At 37.9% G+C, this 23,638-nt stretch overlaps 1 protein-coding gene across 2 annotated transcripts in view; it reads right to left on the reverse strand.

Moving 5' to 3' along the window:
- Positions 1-23,638, reverse strand: part of PIAS1 (protein inhibitor of activated STAT 1) — a 138,101-nt gene that overhangs the window by 40,814 nt on the left and 73,649 nt on the right. For both annotated transcript variants that reach the window (XM_003418380.4, XM_064267339.1), the window contains exons 3-6: positions 16,715-16,799; positions 16,394-16,441; positions 9,870-9,960; positions 9,125-9,259 (exon numbers count right to left, since the gene is read on the reverse strand). In XM_003418380.4, the coding sequence (XP_003418428.2) occupies positions 9,125-9,259; positions 9,870-9,960; positions 16,394-16,441; positions 16,715-16,799 (359 nt within the window). The remainder of the gene's footprint in view (positions 1-9,124; positions 9,260-9,869; positions 9,961-16,393; positions 16,442-16,714; positions 16,800-23,638) is intronic.

Here is a 23,638-nt window from a genome sequence, read left to right on the forward strand (position 1 = left end):
AGAAAAACTGCCAACCAAGGATCATATATCCAGCAAAACTCTCTCTGAAATATGAAGGAGAAATTAAGATATTTACAGATAAACACAAGTTTAGAGAATTTGCAAAAACTGAACCAAGACTGCAAGAAATGCTAAAGGAGATTGTTTGGCCTGATGACCAATAATATCAGGTACCAGCACAATACAAGGTCACAAAACAGAACGTCCTGATATCAACGCAATTCAAATAGGGAAAGCACAAAAACAAACAAATTAAGATTCATTCTAAAAAATAAATAAATAAACAAAATAATACACATAACAGGGAATCATGGAAATCAGTAGATAAACGATCACAATAATCAAAAAGAGGGACTAAATATAGGAGGCATTGAACTGCCAGATGGAGAGTGATACAAGGCAATATAGAACGATTCAAGTTAGGTTTTTACTTAGAAAAATAGGGGTAAATAATAAGGTAACCACAAAAAGGAATATCAATTCCATAACTCGAGAAAAAAGCCAAGAAAAACGTAACGACTCAACTAACATAAAGTTAAACATTATGAAAATGAGGATCTCACAATCTACTAAGAAAAACGCCTCAGCACAAAAAAGTATGTGGAAAAATGAAATGGCCAACAACTCACATGAAAAGGCATCAAAATGACAGCACTAAAAACTTATTTATCTATAATTACCCTGAATGTAAATGGACTAAATGCACCAATAAAGAGACAGAGAGTCACGGACTGATAAAGAAACACGATCCATCTATACGCTGCCTACAAGAGACACACCTTAGACTTAGAGACACAAACAAACTAAAACTCAAAGGATGGAAAAAAATATATCAAGCAAATAATAAGCAAAAAAGAGGAGTAGCAATATTAATTTCTGACAAAATAGACTTTAGACTTAAATCTGCCACAAAGGATAAAGAAGGACACTATATAATGATAAAAGGGACAATTGATCAGGAAGACATAACCATATTAAATATTTATGCACCCAATGACAGGGCTGCAAGATACATAAATCAAATTTTAACAGAATTGAAAAGTGAGATAGACACCTCCACATTTATAGTAGGAGACTTCAACACACCACTTTCGGAGAAGGACAGGACATCCAGTAAGAAGCTCAATAGAGACACGGAAGACCTACTTACAACAATCAACCAACTTGACCTCATTGACTTATACAGAACTCTCCACCCAACTGTTGCAAAATATACTTTTTTTTCTAGTGCACATGGAACATTCTCTAGAATAGACCACATATTAGGTCATAAAACAAATCTTTGCAGAATCCAAAACATCGAAATATTACCAAGCATCTTCTCAGACCACAAGGCAATGAAGCTAGAAATCAGTAACAGAAAAACTAGGGAAAAGAAATCAAATACTTGGAAAATGAACAATACCCTCCTGAAAAAAGACTGGGTTATAGAAGACATCAAGGAGGGAAGAAGGAAATTCTTAGAAAGCAACAAGAATGAAAATACTTCCTATCAAAACCTCTGGGACACAGCAAAAGCAGTGCTCAGAGGCCAATTTATATCGATAAATGCACACATACAAAAAGAAGAAAGAGCCAAAATCAGAGAACTGTCCCGACAACTTGAACAAATAGATACTGAGCAACAAAAGAACCCATCAGGCACCAGAAGAAAACAAATAATAAAAATTAGAGCTGAACTAAATGAATTAGAGAACAGAAAAACAATTGAAAGAATTAACAAAGCCAAAAGCTGGTTCTTTGAAAAAATTAACAAAATTGATAAACCATTGGCTAGACCGACTAAAGAAAAACAGAGAAGGAAACAAATAACCCGAATAAGAAATGAGAAGGACCACATCACAACAGAGCCAAATGAAATTAAAAGAATCATTTCAGGTTACTACGAAAAACTGTACTCTAACAAATTTGAAAACCTAGAAGAAATGGATAAATTCTTGGAAAAATACTACCTACCTAAACTAACACATTCAGAAGTAGAACAACTAAATAGACCCATAACAAAAAAAGAGATTGAAACGGTAATCAAAAAACTCCCAACAAAAAAAAGCCCTGGCCCAGACGGCTTCACTGCAGAGTTCTACCAAACCTTCAGAGAAGACTTAACACCACTACTACTGAAGGTATTTCAAAGCATAGAAAAAGACGGAATACTACCCAACTCATTCTATGAAGCTACCGTCTCCCTGATACCAAAACCAGGGAAAGACATTACAAAAAAGAAAATTATAGACCTATATCCCTCATGAACATAGATGCAAAAATCCTCAACAAAATTCTAGACAATAGAATCCAACAACACATCAAAAAAATAATTCACCCTGATCAAGTGGGATTTATACCAGGTATGCAAGGTTGGTTTAATATCAGAAAAACCATTAATGTAATCCATCACATAAATAAAACAAAAGATAAAAACCACATGATCTTATCAATAGATGCAGAAAAGGTATTTGACAAAGTTCAACACCCATTTATGATAAAAACTCTTACCAAAATAGGAATTGAAGGAAAATTCCTCAACATAATAAAGGGCATCTATGCAAAGCCAACAGCCAATATCACTCTAAATGGAGAGAACCTGAAAGCATTTCCCTTGAGAACGGGAACCAGACAAGGATGCCCTTTATCACCGCTCTTACTCAACATCGTACTTGAAGTCCTAGCCAGGGCAATTAGGCTAGACAAAGAAATAAAGGGTATCCAGATTGGCAAGGAGGAAGTAAAGCTATCACTATTTGCAGATGACATGATCGTATACATGGAAAACCCTAAGGAATCCTCCAGAAAACTACTGAAACTAATAGAAGAATTTGGAAGAGTCTCAGGTTATAAAATAAACATACAAAAATCACTTGGATTCCTCTACATCAACAAAAAGAACACCGAAGAGGAAATAACCAAATCAATAACATTCACAGTAGCCCCCAAGAAGATAAAATACTTAGGAATAAATCTTACCAAGGATGTAAAAGACCTATACAAAGAAAACTATAAAACTCTGCTACAAGAAATTCAAAAGGACATACTTAAGTGGAAGAACATACCCTGCTCATGGATAGGAAGACTTAACATAGTAAAAATGTCTATTCTACCAAAAGCCATCTATACATATAACGCACTTCCAATCCAAATACCAATGTCATATTTTAAGGGGATAGAGAAACAAATCACTAATTTCATATGGAAGGGAAAGAAGCCCCGGATAAGTGAAGCATTACTGAAAAAGAAGAAGAAAGTGGGAGGCCTCACTCTACCTGATTTCAGAACCTATTATACAGCTACAGTAGGCAAAACAGCCTGGTACTGGTACAACAACAGGCACACAGATCAACGGAACAGAATTGAGAACCCAGATATAAATCCATCCATGTATGAGCAGCTGATATTTGACAAAGGACCAGTGTCAGTTAATTGGGGAAAAGATAGTCTTTTTAACAAATGGTGCTGGCATAACTGGATATCCATTTGCAAAAGAATGAAACAGGACCCATACCTCACACCATGCACAAAAACTAACTCCAAGTGGATCAAAGACCTAAACATAAAGACTAAAACGATAAAGATCATGGAAGAAAAAATAGGGACAACCTTAGGAACCCTAATACAAGGCATAAACAGAATACAAAACATTACCAAAAATGATGAAGAGAAACCAGATAACTGGGAGCTCCTAAAAATCAAACACCTATGCTCATCTAAAGACTTCACCAAAAGAGTAAAAAGACCACCTACAGACTGGGAAAGAATATTCAGCTATGACATCTCAGACCAGCGCCTGATCTCTAAAATCTCATGATTCTGTCAAAACTCAACCACAAAAAGACAAACAACCCAATCAAGAAGTGGGCAAAGGATATGAACACACATTTCACTAAAGAAGATATTCAGGCAGCCAACAGATACATGAGAAAATGCTCCCGATCATTAGCCATTAGAGAAATGCAAATTAAAACTACGATGAGATTCCATCTCACACCAACTAGACTGGCATTAATCCAAAAAACACAAAATAATAAATGTTGGAGAGGCTGCGGAGGGATTGGAACTCTCATACACTGCTGGTGGGAATGTAAAATGGTACAGCCACTTTGGAAATCCATCTTGCGTTATCTTAAACAGTTAGAAATTGAACTACCATACAACCCAGAAATCCCACTCCTCGGAATATACCCTAGAGATACAAGAGCCTTCACACAAACAGATATATGCACACCCATGTTTATTGCAGCTCTGTTTACAACAGCAAAAAGCTGGAAGCAACCAAAATGTCCATCAACGGATGAATGGGTAAATAAATTGTGGTATATTCACACAATGGAATACTACGCATCGATAAAGAACAGTGACGAATCTCTGAAATAATTCATAACATGGAGGAATCTGGAAGGCATTATGCTGAGCGAAATGAGTCAGGGGCAAAAGGACAAATATTGTATAAGACCACTATTATAAGATCTTGAGAAATAGAAAAAATGGAGAAGAACACATACTTTTGTGGTTACAAAGGCGGGGGGAGGGAGGGAGGGAGAGGGCTTTTTATTGATCAATCAGTAGGTAAGAACTGCTTTGGGTGAAGGGAAAGACAACACTCAATACAAGGAAGGTCAGCCTAATTGGACTGGACTAAAAGCAAAAAGGTTTCCGGGATAAAATGAAAGCTTCAAAGGTCAGCGGAGCAGGGGCTGGGGTCTGGGGAACATGGTTTGAGGGGACTTCTAAGCCAATGGGCAAAATAATTCTATTATGAAAACATTCTGCATTCCACTTTGAAATGTGGCGTCTGGGGTCCTGAATGCCAACAAGCGGCCATCTAAGATACATCAATTGGTCTCAACCCACCTGGAGCAAAGGCAAAGGAAGAACACCAAGGTCACACGACAACTAAGAACCCAAGAGACAGAAAGGGCCACATGAACCAGAGACCTACATTATCCTGAGACCAGAAGAACTAGTTGGTGCCCGGCCACAATCGATGTCTGCCCTGTCAGGGAGCACAACAGACAACTCCTGAGGGAGCAGGAGACCAATGGGATACAGACCCCAAATTCTCATAAAAAGACCATACTTAATGGTATGACTGCGACTAGAGGAATCCCGGAGGCAATGCTCCCCAGACCTTCTGACGGCACAGGACAGGAACCATCCCCAAAGATAACTCATCATGCATGAAAAGGACTGGGCAGCGGGGGGGAGAGAGATGCTGATGAAGAGTGAGCTAATTAAATCAGGTGGACACTGAAAAAAAAAAAAAAAAGATGGGAACTCTAAGTTACACTAAAAGTAAAACATTTGGAAGGATTTTAAAAATCTAATGGTGCCATATTCATTAGTCAAAGGAAAAGGATATAACCTTGATAGATGTCAAAAAGGATTTTGATAAAACTCAAAATCTATTTCAAACAAAGATATCCAGTAAAAGAGGAACAGGACACACCATTGATGTAATTAAGTTCTATAGGAAATTAACAGCCATTATGACACTTAACACTGTAACACCCACAGCGTTCTCATTAACATAAGGAACAAGTCAAGAATGCCCACTTGCACCTGCCTTATTTAACTGTGTTCTAAAGGTTCTAGGCAGCACAACAGAACAAGAACAAGAAATAATGGCATAAGTATTAGGATTATCATTATTTGTAAAATGATACATCTCAGACTCAAAACTGCCTACCTGGAAACCCCACGAAATCAAATAAAAAGTTATTAGAACTAATATGTGAAGTTAGGCACAAATTTTTCAAAAATAACTAGCTTTTAAATAAACTAACAATAAATGAGTACTTTAGAAAATATAATAGAAAAAAGATCTATTTACAAAAGTAATAAAAACAATAACCAGCATAGGAATTAATTTTTTTTTTAAAAAAGGGCACTTATAGGGAGAAATCTATGAAATTCTGGAAGTGTTAAAGAGGATTTGAGTAAATGGAGAAACATAGAGTTCCTGGAATGGGTACATTAAATATTGTAAATAAATTCACTCCCCCAACTTAATCTGTAAATATAAAACAATCTCATTCAAATTCCCAGGGAGCTTTGAGTACAAGGTGGAGGAGGAAGAAGAGGAAACTTCATAAAATTAATTCTACAGTTCATCTGAAAGAATAAATGCTAAGAAACAAGAGTAACATAAGGGAACATGTCTCGCTCTCTGTAATAACTTTTGTAACCTTTCCTACTCTCTTCAATGCCCCTATTTCTTCTCTCACTCTTAGCAGATTTACTTCACTTCCTATCTATCTCACAATATGAGAAGTCATCAGATCAGAACTTACTCACGTCTCTGGTACCAAACATACACATCAGTCCTTTCATTCTCCAACTAAATAAAGCTGTCTCTCCTATCTACTGCTGAGTTCTTCCAACTATGCAATTCACTATTGATTATCCCTTCTTTCTCTTATATATTTAATTTCTTCCTCTCAAGAAGATCCCCGTCATCATCTTTCAAACATGTTAAAGATTCTCCCATTAGAACAAACAACTCTCATCCCACATTTTCCTCCAGCTCACCCTCGACTCTTTCCAAAGACACATTTCTATCATTCACTATCTCTACTGCCTCACCTCCAGCTCACCAAAATCTGGCTTCTACTCCCACCATTCCACCAAAACAGCTCGTGCTAAAGTCACCTTCATGTTCTTCATCCAAAGGGTATCTTTCAGACTTCAACATACTTTGCCTCTTAAAAAAACACCTGTTAAATACTGCCTACCATCGCCTCCTTTTTGAAGCTCTTTCCTTATCTTTTCTCATACCCAGTCCCACCTCTCTGGCACTATTTCCCACCTCCTCCTCAGGCTCATTCTCCTCTACCCAGTATTAAATGTTATAGTTCCTCAAGGACAGCCCTTAGGTGCTCTTCTCTTCCGACTTGATATATTCCTCCTAAATGTCAGCCCTGCCTGTGTGTCTTTTTTTTTTTTTATTAAGCTTCAAGTGAACGTTTACAAATCCAATCAGTCTGTCACATATAAGTTTACATAGATCTTACTCCGTACTCCCACTTGCTCTCCCCCTACTGAGTCAGCCCTTTCAGTCTCTCCTTCCGTGACAATTTTGCCAGCTTCCCTCTCTCTCTATCCTCCCATCCCTCCTCGAGACATGAGATGCCAACACAATCTCAAGTGTCCACCTGATATAATTAGCTCACTCTTCATCAGCATCTCTCTCCCACCCACTGACCAGTTCCTTTCATGTCTGATGAGTTGTCTTCGGGGATGGTTCCTGTCCTGTGCCAACAGAAGGTCTGGGGACCATGGCCGCCGGGATTCCTCTAGTCTCAGTCAGACCATTAAGTATGGTCTTTTTATGAGAATTTGGGGTCTGCATCCCACTGATCTCCTGCTCCCTCAGGAGTTCTCTGTTGTGCTCCCTGTCCTGTATGTCTTTAATACAATCAATTTGCAGGTGTCTCATACATTTTATTTCCCTCCCAGCCTAAATGTATCCTTTGAATGGTATATGCTCAATTACCTAATTCAGAACATCAAAGGCATCTCAAACTCAAAACCTTCAAAACTGAACTCAGGGTTTTCCCCATCCACCCCTCCAACGTCCCCTCATTAAAAACAAAAATCTAAACTTGGTCCTTTGCAGTGTTTCTTCTATCTCAGTAGTATCATCATTCACCTTGTTACCCAAGCCAGAAACCAAGGAGTTGCTCCTGACATAACCACCTTTCTCTCAACCACCCATCCACGCAATCCATCACTTAGTCTTTCAGTTTCACCTACTTAACCTCAATCCCGTTACCACTCTCGGCCAAAATACTTTCTCACTAATACTTCTGCAATAGCTTGCTCCTGAGGTGGGCTCTTTGCAAACCTTTATTCAAACTACTTTCTACTCTAAAGAGTGGTTTTTTTCTCAACAGAAACATGACTCTGCAAACTTTCACTTAAAAAGAAAACCCTTAACATTAGCATTACCTACAAGGTCCTCCATGGTTTCCTGCCTCTCCTGCCTCATCTCATACATTGCTCTTCCCCGCTCTTTGGCTTCCTGCTGCAGTGGCTCCTTTTCAGCTTTTTGGAAAAAAATAAGCTCACCCCTGCCGGTGGGCTGTTACGTAGGTTGTTTCCTCTGAACCTTTTGCCTAAGTGATTCCTACCCTCTCTCAGCTTTTTCCTCAGTTACTACTTCCTTAAGAAAGTCCTCCCTGACCTCCTTCTAGCTTAAACAAGAAACCCTTTAATACACTCTAAAATCATCATGTACTCCCTTTATAGTACTTACAAGTTCGTATTTTTTGTGTATGACCACCTGCTCCTTAGACACCTCAGGCTCTATGAAAGCAAGGACTTTTCTTCCCCCTCACTGTGCCACTGTCAAGGAGCCCTGGTGGCACAGGAGTTAAGTGCTCAGCTGCTAACCACCAGCCGCTCTGCAGGAGAAGGATGTGGCAGTCTGCTTCCATAAAGATGACAGCCTTGGAAACCCTACGGGGTAGTCTGACTCTGTCCTACAGGGTCGCCATGAGTCAGAATCGACTCAACGGCAGTGGGTTTGGTTTTTGATTTTCGGCACAATGTCTGGCACACAGGGAGCATTCAGAAAATTTCAAATGAATTAGTGAATACGTATGAGCTCATATTATAAAGCCTCAATAATCAAAAGACTCTGACTACTTAAAAAAGTATTTATCTTAAGCCACACATAAATTTAAGATGGATTAAGTGTAAAATATGAAATCTTAAAAGTCTAGAAGAAAATATAAACAAAAACGTGTTGTTGTTATTGCCGTAAAGTCAATTCTGACTCATGGCGACCGCATGTGTATAGAGTAGAAGCGCTCCACAGGGTTTTCAAGGCTATGATCTTTCGGAACCAGATTGCCAAGACTGCCTTCCAAGGCACTCCTGGATGGGTTTGAACCACTGACCTTTCAGCTAGGAGATGAGCACTTAAATATCTGTGCCACCTAGGGACTCTCTAAACAAATATTTGTGTGTGTATTTTTTAAAGGGAACACACTGAAAATTCATTGTGAGATAAAAATAAATTCTTCTGTAACTTATTTTACAAAATCATTTACTTATAAGCTCATGAAGCCGTGGAGACTATTAACCCTTTTAGGTTAATACAAATATCTGGTAGAAATAAAAATTTACTTACTCTTCCAATTTCTGCAGTCCAAGAAACAACAATGGTGTTTGGTACTGTTGTGGACAATCGGACAAGTGAGGTGATATTAATTGGTCGGCTGGGTCGCTTTGGTTCCACACCATTTTTAGTAGGTGGAAGATAACCCTAAGAATGAAATGATTTCTTTTATGCATTATTTCCACAATAATTTAAATGTCCATTCCTTAACAAAACGCCAAAACCTACAAACTACACACTAGAAAATATGAATATTTTATTCAAGAGTAAAGAAGCAAACATTTAAGAAGTTTCCTGTGCTATTATTTCTCTAAACATTACAGTCTCACTGTACTAGGCCTGAGAAAAAATATTGGTAGAAATAAGAAATCCTTAAAATTTAAGAATCAGTAGAATTCATGAAGAGCTTAGATAAAGCCTATAGAGAATATTTTCAAGGGCATCAAAACAGTGCCTCTCCCAGCCCCCATTTACAGCACTCTACCGCATGCTCACAGGGCCACATGAACACCACTGAGGTTCTGTTGAAACGATTTCTTCTCCTCTAAATCTACCACACCCCGGCCCAAATATCAGATTTGCTCCCCACAGCTAATGTCACAGCTGTTAATTGTACAAAGGTGGTACAAGCGTTTCACTCAGTCACATGGAAATATATCCAAAATAAAACAGTTTATGAAAAATCACAATCACAGCTGTGATGACTTATTCGCTAGCTATGTTGGCAAGGCATTTAAAAACAGCTTTTAGGACTTACTGGAAGGCTGCAAGGCTTTGTATTCACTTTCACACAAAGATTGGGTGGGAAGTGATCTTCTTGTGGACAACTGGTTTCTGATAAACAAAACCTAAACAACAAGAAGTTTGATTTCCTTTATTAAAGCATGAAATAATATTTTTGTTCAATAGATAATTTAAAAGATGATCAACTCCTAACAACAAAAAAAGAGAAAACTATAGAAACTGGGGATTTCACATGATGAATAAGCATATTTAATTAAGTTTAAAATAAACAATTCCGACAATGTCGGGTTTCAGTGATCATGACTATCAACCTGTAGTTGTCTTCATAATACTGTCAATGCTTAGTTCAAGCATGTTCTGAGGAGCACTAGCTTCCTGGGATATTAACAGGTGTAAGAGGGAGGAAGAAAAAAAAAAGGTTCTGTAGTTGAATAAATTTAAGAAATTCTGAGTAAAAAAAACCACATTTACGCTTCCTTAACACAGAACTTCTGAGAAATTTAAATAGGCTAATATGCATTGTAACTCTCTAAGAGTAAGATACAGTATTCAAACACTTTTTTGGCTCTCAATGGAGCATACTGAAAATGCTCTAAGTCCACCCCCAGGACCAAGGTAATCCATTAGCTGCTCAGAACTAAAGAACCTGAATAATAACATTTGTGTTACATCCACATGTATTTGGAATACTATTTTAGAAACTTATTAAAATACTTATTTCTAAATAAAATGCATAATCTTTTGGGAAAACCAAGGATAGCTATATAATTTGTAATCTATTCATGCTTATACAGATAATGGAATAAATTATTACTTTGCTATTTATGACTTCTTTATTTCTTCCTTATTCCCAATATATACCTGAGGCTCACTCTACGTTTACAGAATGTTCACAGCATATTTTTGTTATATGATATGGAGAACCCTGTCTCTGAATCCTGTGAAATATTCATCATGCACAAACATCTTCCCTCAACACATAGGGCGTAGCTGGCCACAGAATCTGTTAATGGGGAGAGTCAAGAAAATGGACAATTTTTTAATGTAAACTTTTGTGAGTACATATATATGTTCATCTTTGGGGAGACAATGCATAGCTTTCATCAGATTCTCAAAGGGACTTGTGTTGTTGTTAGGTACCGTCAAGTCACTTCAGATTCATAGCAACCCTATGTACAACAGAATGAAAAACTGCACAGTTCTGTGCCATCCTCATGATCATTGTTATGCTTCAGTCCGATGTTGCAGGCACTATGTCAATCCATTTTGTTGAAGGTCTTCCTGTATTTCACTAACCCCCTACTTTACCAAGCATGATATCCTTCTCCAGACTCTGGGCTCTCCTTATAACATGTCCAAAGTATGTGAGACAAAGTCTCACCATCCTCGCTTCTAAGAAGCATTCTGGCTGTACTTCTACCATGACAGATTTGTTCATTCTTCTGGCAGTCCATGGTATACTCAATATTCTTCACCAACGCCATAATTCAAAGGCATCAATTCTTTTTTGGTCTTCCTTATTCATTACCCAGCTTTCACATGCGTATGAGGCAACTGAAAACACCACGGCTTGGGTTAGGTGCACCTTAGTCTTCAAAGTGACAGCTTTGCTTTTTAACACTTTAAAGAGATCTTTTGCAGCAGATTTGCCCAACACAACGCGTTGTTTGATTTCACGCCTGCAGCTTTCATGAGCGTTGCTTGTGGATTCACGTAAAATGAAATCCTTGACAACTTCAATCTTTTCTCTATTTATCATGATGTCGTTCTTTGGTTCAGTTGTGAGGATTCTGTATTCTTTATGTTGAGATGTAATCCATACTGTAGCTATGGTCTTTGATCTTCCTCAGTAAGTGTTTCAAGTCCTCTTCACTTTCAGCAAGATTGTGTCATCTGTATATTGCAAGTTGTTAATCAGTCTTCCTCCAATCCTGACACGTTCTTCTTCATATAGCCCAGCTTCTCAAATTTTTTTTTTCTCAAATTATCTGCTCAGCATATCGACTGAATAAGCATGGTGAAAGGATGCAACCCTGACGCACACCTTTCCTGACTTTAAACGACGAAGTATCCCCTTGGTCTGTTCGAATGATTGCCTCTTGATCTATGTACAGGTTCGTCAAGAGCACAATTAAGTGTTCTGGAATTCCCATTCTTCCCAATGTTATCCATAATTTGTTATGATCCACACAGTCCAATGCCTCTGCATAGTCAACAAAACACAGATAAACATCTTTCTGGTACCCTCTACTTTCAGCCAATATACATCTCACATCAACAACGAGACCCCTTGTTCCACGTCCTTCTGAATCTGACATGAATCTCTGGCAGTTCCCCATCGCTGTACTGCTGCAACCACTTTCGAATGATCTTCAGCAAAATTTTACTTGCATGTGATATTAATGATATTGTTTCATCATTTCTGCATTCGGTTGGGTCACCTTTCTTGGCAACAGGCACAAATGCAGATCTCTTCCAGAGAGTTGGCCAGGTAGCTGTCTTCCAAATTTCTTGGCATAGATGAGTGCGTACTTCTAGTGCTGCATTCATTTGTTGAAACATCACAACTGGTATCCCATCAATTCTCGGAGCCTTATTTTTCACCAGTGTCTTCAGTACAGCTTGGTCTACTCCCTTCAGTACTATCGGTTCTTGATCATATGCTACCTCCTGAAATGACTGAACATTGACCAATTCTTTTTGGTACAGTGACTCTGTGTATTCCTTCCATCTTCTTCTTTTTTTTTTTTTTATTAACTTTTATTAAGCTTCAAGTGAACGTTTACAAATCAAGTCAGTCTGTCACATATAAGTTTACATAGATCTTACTCCGTACTCCCACTTGCTCTCCCCCATTGAGTCAGCCCTTCCAGTCTCTCCTTTCGTGACAATTTTGCCAGCTTCCCATTCTCTCTATCCTCCCATCTCCCCTCCAGACATGAGATGCCAACACAATCTCAAGTGTCCACCTGATATAATTAGCTCACTCTTCATCAGCATCTCTCTCCCACCCACTGACCAGTTCATGTCTGATGAGTTGTCTTCGGGGATGGTTCCTGTCCTGTGCCAACAGAAGGTCTGGGGACCATGGCCGCCGGGATTCCTCTAGTCTCAGTCAGACCATTAAGTATGGTCTTTTTATGAGAATTTGGGGTCTGCATCCCACTGATCTCCTGCTCCCTCAGGGGTTCTCTGTTGTGCTCCCTGTCAGGGCAGTCATTGATTGTGGCCGGGCACCAACTAGTTCTTCTGGTCTCAGGATGATGTAGGTCTCTAGTTCATGTGGCCCTTTCTGTCTCTTGGGCTCTTAGTTGTCATGTGACCTTGCTGTTCTTCATTCTCCTTTGCTCCAGGTGGGTTGAGACCAATTGATGCATCTTAGATGGCCGCTTGTTAGCATTTAAGACCCCAGACACCACATTTCAAAGTGGGATGCAGAATGTTTTCATAATAGAATTATTTTGCCAATTGACTTAGAAGTCCCCGCAAACCATGGTCCCCAAACCCCCGCCCTTGCTCCGCTGACCTTTGAAGCATTCATTTTATCCCGGAAACTTCTTTGCTTTTGGTCCAGTCCAATTGAGCTGACATTCCATGTATTGAGTGTTGTCTTTCCCTTCACCTAAAGCAGTTCTTATCTACTAATTAATCAATAAAAAACCCTCTCTCCCTCCCTCTCTCCCCCCCTCGTAACCACAGAAGTATGCGTTCTTCTCAGTTTTTACTGTTTCTCAAGATCTTATAATAGTGGTCTTAAACAATATTTGTCCTTTTGCCTCTGACTAATTTCACTCAGCATAATGCCTTCCAGGTTCCTCCATGTTATGAAATGTTTCACAGATTCGTCACTGTTCTTTATCGATGGGTAGTATTCCATTGTGTGAATATACCACAATTTATTTACCCATTCATCCGTTGATGGACACCTTGGTTGCTTCCAGCTTTTTGCTATTGTAAACAGAGCTGCAATAAACATGGGTGTGCATATATCTGTTTGTGTGAAGGCTCTTGTTTCTCTAGGGTATATTCTGAGGAGTGGGATTTCTGGGTTGTATGGTAGTTCTATTTCTAACTGTTTAAGATAACGCCAGATAGATTTCCAAAGTGGTTGTACCACTTTACATTCCCACCAGCAGTGTATGAGAGTTCCAATCTCTCTGCAGCCTCTCCAACATTTACTGTTTCGTGTTTTTTGGATTAATGCCAGCCTTGTTGGAGTGAAACCTTCCAACTTCTTTTGATGCTTCCTGCATCGTTCAGTATTTTGCCCATGGAATCCTTCAATATTGCAACTCGAGACTTGAATTTTTTCTTCAGTTCTTTTAGCTTGAAAAATGCCAAGCATGTTCTTCCCTTTTGGTTTTCTAACTCCAGGTCTTTGTACATGTCATTGTAATACTTAGCCTTGTCTTCTCAAGCTGCCCTTTGAAATCTTCTGTTCAGCTCTTTTACTTCATCATTTTTTCCTTTCACTTTAGGTACTCAACATTCAAGAGCAAGTTTCAGTCTCTTCAGATATCCATTTTCGTCTTTCCTTTCTTTCTTGTCTTTTTAATGACCTCTTGCTTTCTTCATGTATGATATCCTTGATGTCATTCCACAACTCATCTGGTCTTCAGTCAAAGGGACTAGGAACCCATAAAAGGTTAAAAATTACTGATCTATGAAGACTTTCTCAAAATACGCAAGCTCACAGGGTCATCGCTAACTCTAGGAAAATCTGTCATTACAGGCAAATTTTGTTTTGCACTGCAACAGTAGGAGGATACCACAAGTTGTTAATCAATTATTCCAATGCAGTGATAAATTTATATGGACCCTGGCTGCCTGACGCTACAGGAAGAGAATAATTTATATGACAAGTTGATTCTTATTCTAAACTACCCGAATAAACTGAGGAGAAAAAAGAAAAAAAGGGAACAGTAGTGGAAAGTTGCTGTGAAGGAGGAGTTCATGACAGGAGGAAAACCGGGTACACAAAGAAAACAGGCTGAGAGTCTTAACAGAGAAATCACTGACTAATTCTAACAAACTTATTTCATGCTTTAATATAAAATATTGAGGATAATAACTAGATCTTTTATTTTAGAGCTATGGTTTTTCAACTTTATTTTAGTCTTGGGATCCTTTCTTCAAATGATAACTTATCCAGAAATCACACATGTGAAACAGATCAAAGCAGCACTACTTTGGTTCAGTGCACGAATATTAGCAGAGAAGGGGAAATGGGTAGTGGGGCTAGAAAGGTAGCCAGAATGTGGACCCCTAAGGGTGTCTCCCCATGCAACAGTTTGAAAGCCACTGTTTTAAACAGTAACTTTACATATCAGTACAAGCAAAATGTAAATTGTTCAAGGCAAAAAGTAAAGATGATTTTAGCGATATATAATTAATTATGATGGGATCGTATTTTAGTCCTTTAATTTATTCGGTCAAGAATAAAGTACCCAAATCTTCTGTACATGGGATAATCTTTGTCAGTGCCTTCCAAAACCAATACCTAGATTATCACTAGTCTACTGGGTTAAGGTTTTGTCATAGTGTTGTATGGGATAAAAGCTAATGGAGTATAGTCACATCCTTTAAAAAAAATCTTTAACTCAACCTCTCCTCCGCTTTTCTCACTGTTTTCGTCGCACTACTTTAAAGCCCAGATCAGAGATTTTCAAACTGTTCTACAATGCTCTGAGCAGCTGTTTTAGATTAATCACTTTTTTGACTCCTGTTGTATTTATAATTTGTACATACAACTTAGTATCTGAGTACTGACACTCGGCTATCAGTTAGATTTACAGAAACAGGTTATTGAAGAAAACAACTGTTTTCTATTTCCTCTTCAATTACAATGGTAACAAGTACAGGGTGGGGTGCTTAGGTTAATACATGGATAATCATGTAAGTGCAGCATAAAGTGGTTTATATAAGCACGAGAAGACATATTAACATAAAAGATTTCTTAGATACTCTAGGAAGAAATGAGTAGACTTAGAAAAGAAACTGAGTAAGAGGCAGCTGTGAATTCATGTCAGAAAGTTTTCCAGTAGACTTTGCAAAACTACTTAGATATCTTATGTGGAATCTAAATTAGAGAGAATTTAAATTAATGATTTAAATACATGACAAAGCAAACTGCAATATTTTGTTTTTTGCTAGTCTATGAAATACCGTAGACTTAGACTCGTTTCTTACCTACAGTAGTTTGCCTCTCATGCACATAGCACTTCCCTTTCATAAAACTTTGTACTTCTAAAGAGCTGACCACTACGATATTTAAAGATACCATTAGCTGGAGCTTCTCTACCAACTGAGGGCAACCCAAGTAGAGAGATACGGTTAGACACAAGGTACATGACTTGCTATATTAAAAATCTAAGTTGGATAAAAAATTAGGGTATCTCATAAAAGAAGGTCTTTCCTTACCCAAACATCTAAACTCAATACTCTCTATATGCTTATTGAAAATTAGGTAGATTTTAAAAAATCTTTAAGGAATATTAACTTTTAAACTTTGGATATGTATTGCAGTCAACACTGTACCTTAACTGGACCTGCACTGTGAAGTCACATTTGGTCCCAGAAATATCCCTAGAAAAGACAGAATAAGAACTACAATTATTTAAAAATATCCGCATGAAAGATGACTCAAAGATACTGTTACTGCAGCAAGTTTTTTAAATTATCACAGCTATAATTTATAACTGTTCTTAGGGCAACTAACACACTATAATAATTTTAACTTTAAGTATTAATATAGTATGACTTCAATACTAACGTAATACAATGTTCTTAGAGAATCAGTTACTACAGACAATAGTGGCTCAAAGGTGACACCGCAAGTCACAGCTGAAGACAACTCACATGGAACTGCTGATCTGCTGCACTTGTTGTGGTGTCAGGGCAAAAGCAAAGCAGGTTTCTCGGAAGCGCTGACTGTTGTCTGATGCTGCAGAAGAAAAGAACATACCTTTAATGACCTTCAATTTCAGCAGTAGAGAAGACAATGGCAAAAACACACTCATGCCTTTAATTAACTGGGAAGTATTCTAGAGTTTAGATAACAAGGCAATTAAAACACTGAAAAATAAGAAATATGCCAGCTGTACTATAACAGAAACAGGCCCCAAAATAGCTAATTCCAGAAGATAACCTATCAGCATTCAAATTCAGAAAATATACATTCAAAGAAACACTAATAAAAAACTAATTATATAAAAAGCGTCTAAGAAGCACACTTGTACTTTTATGAAAAAATTATACCAATATCTAATTTTACTTGGAATAATATAAACCCATTTAAAGACACATGGTCTTGGAGCTAACACACACTCCTTGAGCTCTGCACAGGGGAGACGACAGTGGGTCTTTAAGACAAACTAAGAATGTTATCATACCTCAAATATCATACATAGTTTTTCTTATACTTAGATGACTCGAGTTAAAAATTTGTTTTCACTATCTCAAAGAAGGAAAGAGTCACGAGAAGAATAAAAGGCAGAGAGCGAAGAGAGAGAGGAAAAGTGAGAACGAGTGAGCAGGCAAGCAAACACAGGTCAGTCTGGAGCAGGAACTCCTAAAGTATGTCGTTGCATGCAACAATAGTTCAGTTGTTTTTTGTCTGGCTTCTTTTATTCAGCGTAATGTGTTTGAGATTCAGCCATGTTATTATATGTATCAGTAGTTCAATTCCTTTTTACTGCTATCTACTATATGACTATACCACAGTGTATTTATCCAGTCTCCCCTTTGGGTTGTTCATAATTTTTTGCTAATATGAAGAAAGCTGCTGTAGTATTTTTTTTGACCCTGTTCTCTTTTCTGTTAGGTAAGTACCTAGGAACAGAATCGTTGACTGATAAAGTTAGGGAACTTTGTAAGAAATTGCCAAATTGTTTTCCAAAATGTCAATTGGTTTCTATATATGTTACATGAAGGAAAAAACAAAACAGTGGTCAATAACTCTGGCACAAAACTTGGCACAGTGCAGCAATGAGTAACTATCTGTTGAATAAGTAACACAAAACTTTAAGAAATACCAGATTACACTGTCTAAACTTTACTTTTCCAGGGTGATTTTGTGGAACAAAAGGGTCCCTAAGAGTTATTGTCAAAGAATTCCTGCCCTGTGGGCCGTGTAAGACCTGTGCAGAAAAAGCAGCTGACTTTAGCTGGGTTTGATCCTACTTGCAAGCAACATGTCCTCTACAACTATCACCAAAAGTACACTATGTCATGCAGAAAAAATCTCTACAAATGAATCACTGCTTTGGGGGGGATGGGGGAAAAGCAACGCTGATCTAGAATTTCATCTTAGTATAGGTATCTTTTATGGGTGACTAAAAGCTAGATTTGCATTTTTGCTTTCTTATAAATTAGTCTTAAGTGTCCTTTTGGGATCTAGGCAGGGTTGTTCTTAAAGAACCTATCCCCAAGCAACAGTTCCTCACGTAAAAAAAGCAGACATTTTCTTCTGTCAAGGAAAGCAAGTGACTCCTTTGCTTCTTAAAGAATATATTGGTATAAAGATTTCAGTCCAGTAGGCTGAGCCTAATTTGGATTTTTGGCTCTATTTTAAAACACTGCTAAAATAATTTCTAAAGTACAAAAATTCATATGCCCTGTTAGGCAAGATTTCAGATTCTTTTTAGAATATGTGACTACAGTAAATTTTGGACACGCACACAGATTTACAGAAAAGATATGACAAAAATGAGGTTTTTCATGCCACATATAGCAATCAGGTTCATTATTTAATAATAGTCCCTTATTTTATATCCTCTTTTATATACAGATTGTAATGCTCATGAAGGAGGCCCAGTGTGCAATGGTTAAAGTACTTGGCTGCTAACTGAAAGGTCGACGGTTCAAACCCACAAGCAGCTTCATGGGAGAAAGAGGTGGAAGCCTGCTTTCGTAAAGATTTACAGTCTTGGAAATCCTATGGGGTAGTTCTAGCCCATCCTATAAGGTTGCTATGAGTCAGAATGAGCTTGATAGTAATGGTTTGGTTTTGGTTAATGCTCATGAGGTCGGTACTTTTTATTTGGAAAAGTATCTTTCACATGATAGGGATATGAGGCTTAACTGCTGCTACAAATATAAGACCCAGTGAAGGCTTTACAGCTTTGGTCTTAGATAACGAGCTATCTAAAAACTCCTCTGACAGTAAATTAAGCTATCATTAAATCAAAGGGAGGGGGGGAACATTTGCCTTTAATCAAGTCTGACTCATCGCGATCCCATGTGTTGCGGAGTAGAACTGCACTCCACAGGGTTTTCATGGCTGTGACCTTTTGGAAGCAGACTACCAGGCCTTTCTTCTGAGGTGCCTCTGGGTGGGTTTAAACCACCAATCTTTGGCTTAGCAGCCAACCCCTTAACTATCTGCTCCACTCAGGGACTCCAAGCTATCATTAAAAAAAAAAAACCTTAGCCCTTTCAATAAAGTTCAGGCCAAGATCATAGAATCACAGAATCTTCATACTGAAGGAGTCTTCGTCATTTAAAACAACAGCCTCTAACATTGGGGGTATGCGTCTCAGTACTACAGGAAAAATATCTATCTACCTGTAAAACAGAAGCTTAAAAAAGTTTATATTTTACATAAAATCTAAAATCTAATTTACTAAAAATAATAAAAAATGTTATGTAAAATCTTGATTTTTATAAACTATTTTTCATGTATGTTTTATAATACACATGCTAATAAAATATTCATATATATATATAACAGATATATAAATATGGTGTACACTCAATTACTTTGCTTAGAGGTACATGTGATCAAAAAAACCTAATCATTGATCTAGAATTCGATCTTCCTTTCAACCCTTCCCTTCTTTCTCTGCCCAAACCTTTTGAGATGGAGGAGAAGCGGTCATTACTTTTTCAGGTAGAAGATGGCTAGTTATGGACAGTTTAAGATTAAGAAAGCTTGCAACCTTACAGAGAGTAGCAAAGTTGAATGGGAAGAGACATGAGTTCACACAGACCTGGATTCCAGAGTGGTTTTGGCACTTTACGTGCCATGTGACCTTAGGTAATTAGCCAATATGAGCCCACTTCCTCCAGCATTTAAACATACACATATATCCTCAGAGTTATTTTTAAGAATATAAAAATGAGGTAATATATTTAACCACCGCCCTTCTGTCAGTGTGTTGTACTGTTGTGGCTTGCATGGTGCTCTAATGTTATGCCACTGGTATACCTGCAGGGCCATCTATGTGGACAGGTTTCAGTGGAGCTTCTAGACTGAGACAGACTAGAAAGAAAGGCCTGGAAACCGACTTTCAAAAAATCAGCCAGTGAAAACCTTATAGATCACAATAGAACACTGTCTGACTCATTGGCTTTAGACATGTGATAAGGAGGGATCTATCACTAGAGGAGGATATCATGTTTAGTGAAGCAGAGGGCCAGTAAGGGAAACCCTTTGTGAGACGGATTGGAACAACAGCCACAATGATGGTTACTGTGAAGATGATGTAGGGCTGGGTATTGTACACAAGGATGTACAAAAGTCAGAGTCCACTTGATGGCATTTATCTATTTAATGTATTTAAAACAACCAACAATTTCCTTTTCTGTTCCATTTCCTCCTTACACCCTTATATTGAATCAAAGTGTACACTGTTATAACTTCCACTGATATAACAGCACTGGACTGCTCTCAGTACCAGTGATCTCTGTTCTTCATGTATCTGAAGACAGCATAAATATGTCCCTCCCATCTCCACTGTCTCTTTCCCCTGTATTTCTGGCAAGATTTCAGAATTACTCAACATCTTGATCTTCCAACTCTGGACATAACTCCGGTTGTCACACCCTGTGACAGCCAAAACAGGACACACTCTACAGTATATACTATTTATTCAAAACATTTGCTGCCCTTCTGTGCTGACCCACCTCCATCGGAGGATTATACCCCCAGTGCCACGGACAGCAGCCTTGGCCAGTGAAATGTGAAGGGAATCTACCACTTCCAAGCAGAAGCTTTAAGAGCTATCCTGTGGTTTTACCATCTTCCCCGTCCCCTCCCCCCAAAAAATTTGATCCCAGAATGAAGAGAACATAGAGTCAGCCAACCTGCAGGTAATAAGTAATGCAAGCGAGAAATAAACCTTTGTTAGCTGTTGAGATTTAGGGTTGCTTGTAGCTGACTGATATATTATCCCATGTGGTGTGAGTAAAACACTATTTTATTAACAAACGTGTGAGGCTTTACATATGCTATTGCTAATCTACACACAAGCACGAAGAAAAGATATCAGCTCCTTTCTCAGATGAAGAAACTGAGGTTTAGGGTAGTTACATAACTTGTCACTGACCCATACTTGGTAAGTAGCAGAAACAGAACTCAAACTCAGATTTCCACATCTCCAAAGCCCAGCTCTTCTCGTAACATAAGTGTATTAGCTCTCCCCTGATCTGGGCACTATGCTTCTATCAGTGCAGCCTAGCACTACGCTGGATCACAGAAAATAGGGGAAAAAATTACCTACTATCCTCTCATTGTAACTGATTATCATTTTTATGTATCTCCTTCCAGTCATTTTTATATCATACTGTATATGCAGTTGGAAAGCTTGCCTTGAAAAAAAATACTCATCACATTTTTCAATTGACAGTCTCTATTACCATATTTTAATAATTGCATTGTATAGAAAGTTTTAATTACTCCCTTAATTAGTCATTTAAGTTGTTTCTAATTTTCATTATTTGAAACAACTCTGTAAACATCTTTAGGCTTATAAGTTTGGTTTTTGTTGGGGGTAGGGGAAGATTATTATTTCCTCTGGATCAGCTCCCAAATGTGAGGTTTCAGAATCAAGAGTATGAAGATTTTTATGAATCCTGACATGTCACCAGAGTGCCCTTCAAACGGCTGTAACAGTATCTGAGCCTAACAGCAAGTTGCCATCTATTAACTGCACTGTGCTCTGGCCAACAGGGGAGTTGTTGCTAATTTAACGGGTGGATCCTGGTAGCAACTCCTTAGTAGTTTAACTGAGACTTTAAAAAATTTCCACGTTTCTTAGTTGTTTAATTTCCTACTTAGTTAACTGTCCAATTCTGTCCTATGCTGATTTATATGTTAGCAGAAGGATTTCCTATATAAAAATATTAACCCTCGGAAATTTGCAGCAAATATTCTCTGCAGTCTGCTGTCTTTTCATTTTGGGTCCATTTTTCAATGATACTGAAGTTAAACATTTATGCAGTCTAGACTGTCAATCATCTCCTTTGTAAATTCTTCTACAATTTTTATGCTTAGTTATTCTCCTTCTGTCTTAGCTTCTTAGTGCTGCTGTAACAGAAATATCACAAACAGTGGCTTTAAAGAATAGAAATCTATTTTGTCACAGTTCAGGAAGCTAGAAGTCCGAATCACGGCAGCTGCTCTAAGGAAAGCTCTGGGAGGAAGACCTTTGTCCCTTTCAGCTTCTGCCCCTCGGTTCCTTAGCAATTTCCACTGGAACCTATCTTTCCCTACGTGAGCCTGCTGGCCCCTGTGGCTAATCTGCTCTTTTTTTTTTTTTTTTTTAAATCTCAAAAGTGATTAGGTTTAAGACAAACTCTACGCTCATGTGGTCTCATTAACATTAACAAGGAAAACCCTACTCCCAAATGGTATTACATCCACAGGTAGAGAGGTTAGGATTCCAACACAGATTCTGCGGGGACAAAATTCAATCCATAACCCCTTCTAAAGTCCAATCAATACACAATTCATTTCTCTGGTTTGTTGTCTCCATGTAATTATTCAATCCATCTGGAGCTTATTTTAGTATGTGATGTTTTAAAAACCTAAATTTTTTTTATTCCAAATTGCTTAGAGTAATACCAAGACCATTTGTTAAATAACCCTTCCCCTCCTATTGATACGTATGCTTCCTTTATCATATATCAAATCTTTATATTTAACAGGTTCCATTTCTGGACTAATTTCCTGGTGGTCTTTTTTATTCCAATGCTGGTAATTTTTTAAAATTGTTATAGCTTCACTATATTTTAATATTTTATAACTAGGTTGCCCTCTGTCCATTCTTTTTCTCCCCTTCCCCCCCCATAACTTTAACATGGACTCAAATATTTGTTCTTCTAGTATTACACAGAATTTCAAGTGGGGCAAATGGTTAACGTGCTTGGCTGCTAACCAAGAGGCTGGATGTTGGAGTCTACCCTGAGGCACCATGAAAGAAAGGCCTGGTGATCTACTTTTGAAAAATCAGCCATTAAAAACCCTAAGGAGTACAGTTTTACTTTGACATATGTAGGGTCACCATGCGTCAGAGGTGACTTGATAGCAACTTTTTTTTTAAGGTATTATTTTGAGAGCTTTATATCTTGATATCTTTAATTTTCCCACCCTGGAGTTTATACCTGTGTCCATTTATTCAGACCCTCAAGGTTTTGTCATATCCATCATATATATTAGTTATAGCTCCCATTAAGACCATTATTACCCCAAATATCTGTCAATAGGAGAACGACTGAATGAACATTAACATAATGGAATTCCACTCCTAAGTGTATACCTAAGAGACTTAAACGCAGAGACTCAGATACTTGTACACCAATGTTGATTGCAGCATTATTCACAATTGCCAAAAGGTGTAAATAACCCAAGTGTCCATCAAAAGATGAATGAATAACAAAATGTGGTATAAAGTGGAGTATTATTCAGCCATAAGAAGGGATGATGTTCTAATACATGCTACGGTATGGATAAACCTTAAAAACATTATACTAAGTGAAATAAGCCAGACACAAAAGGGTAAG

This window comes from Loxodonta africana, chromosome 13 (genome assembly GCF_030014295.1).
Source record: "Loxodonta africana isolate mLoxAfr1 chromosome 13, mLoxAfr1.hap2, whole genome shotgun sequence".
In the NCBI taxonomy this organism is placed as follows: domain Eukaryota; kingdom Metazoa; phylum Chordata; class Mammalia; order Proboscidea; family Elephantidae; genus Loxodonta; species Loxodonta africana.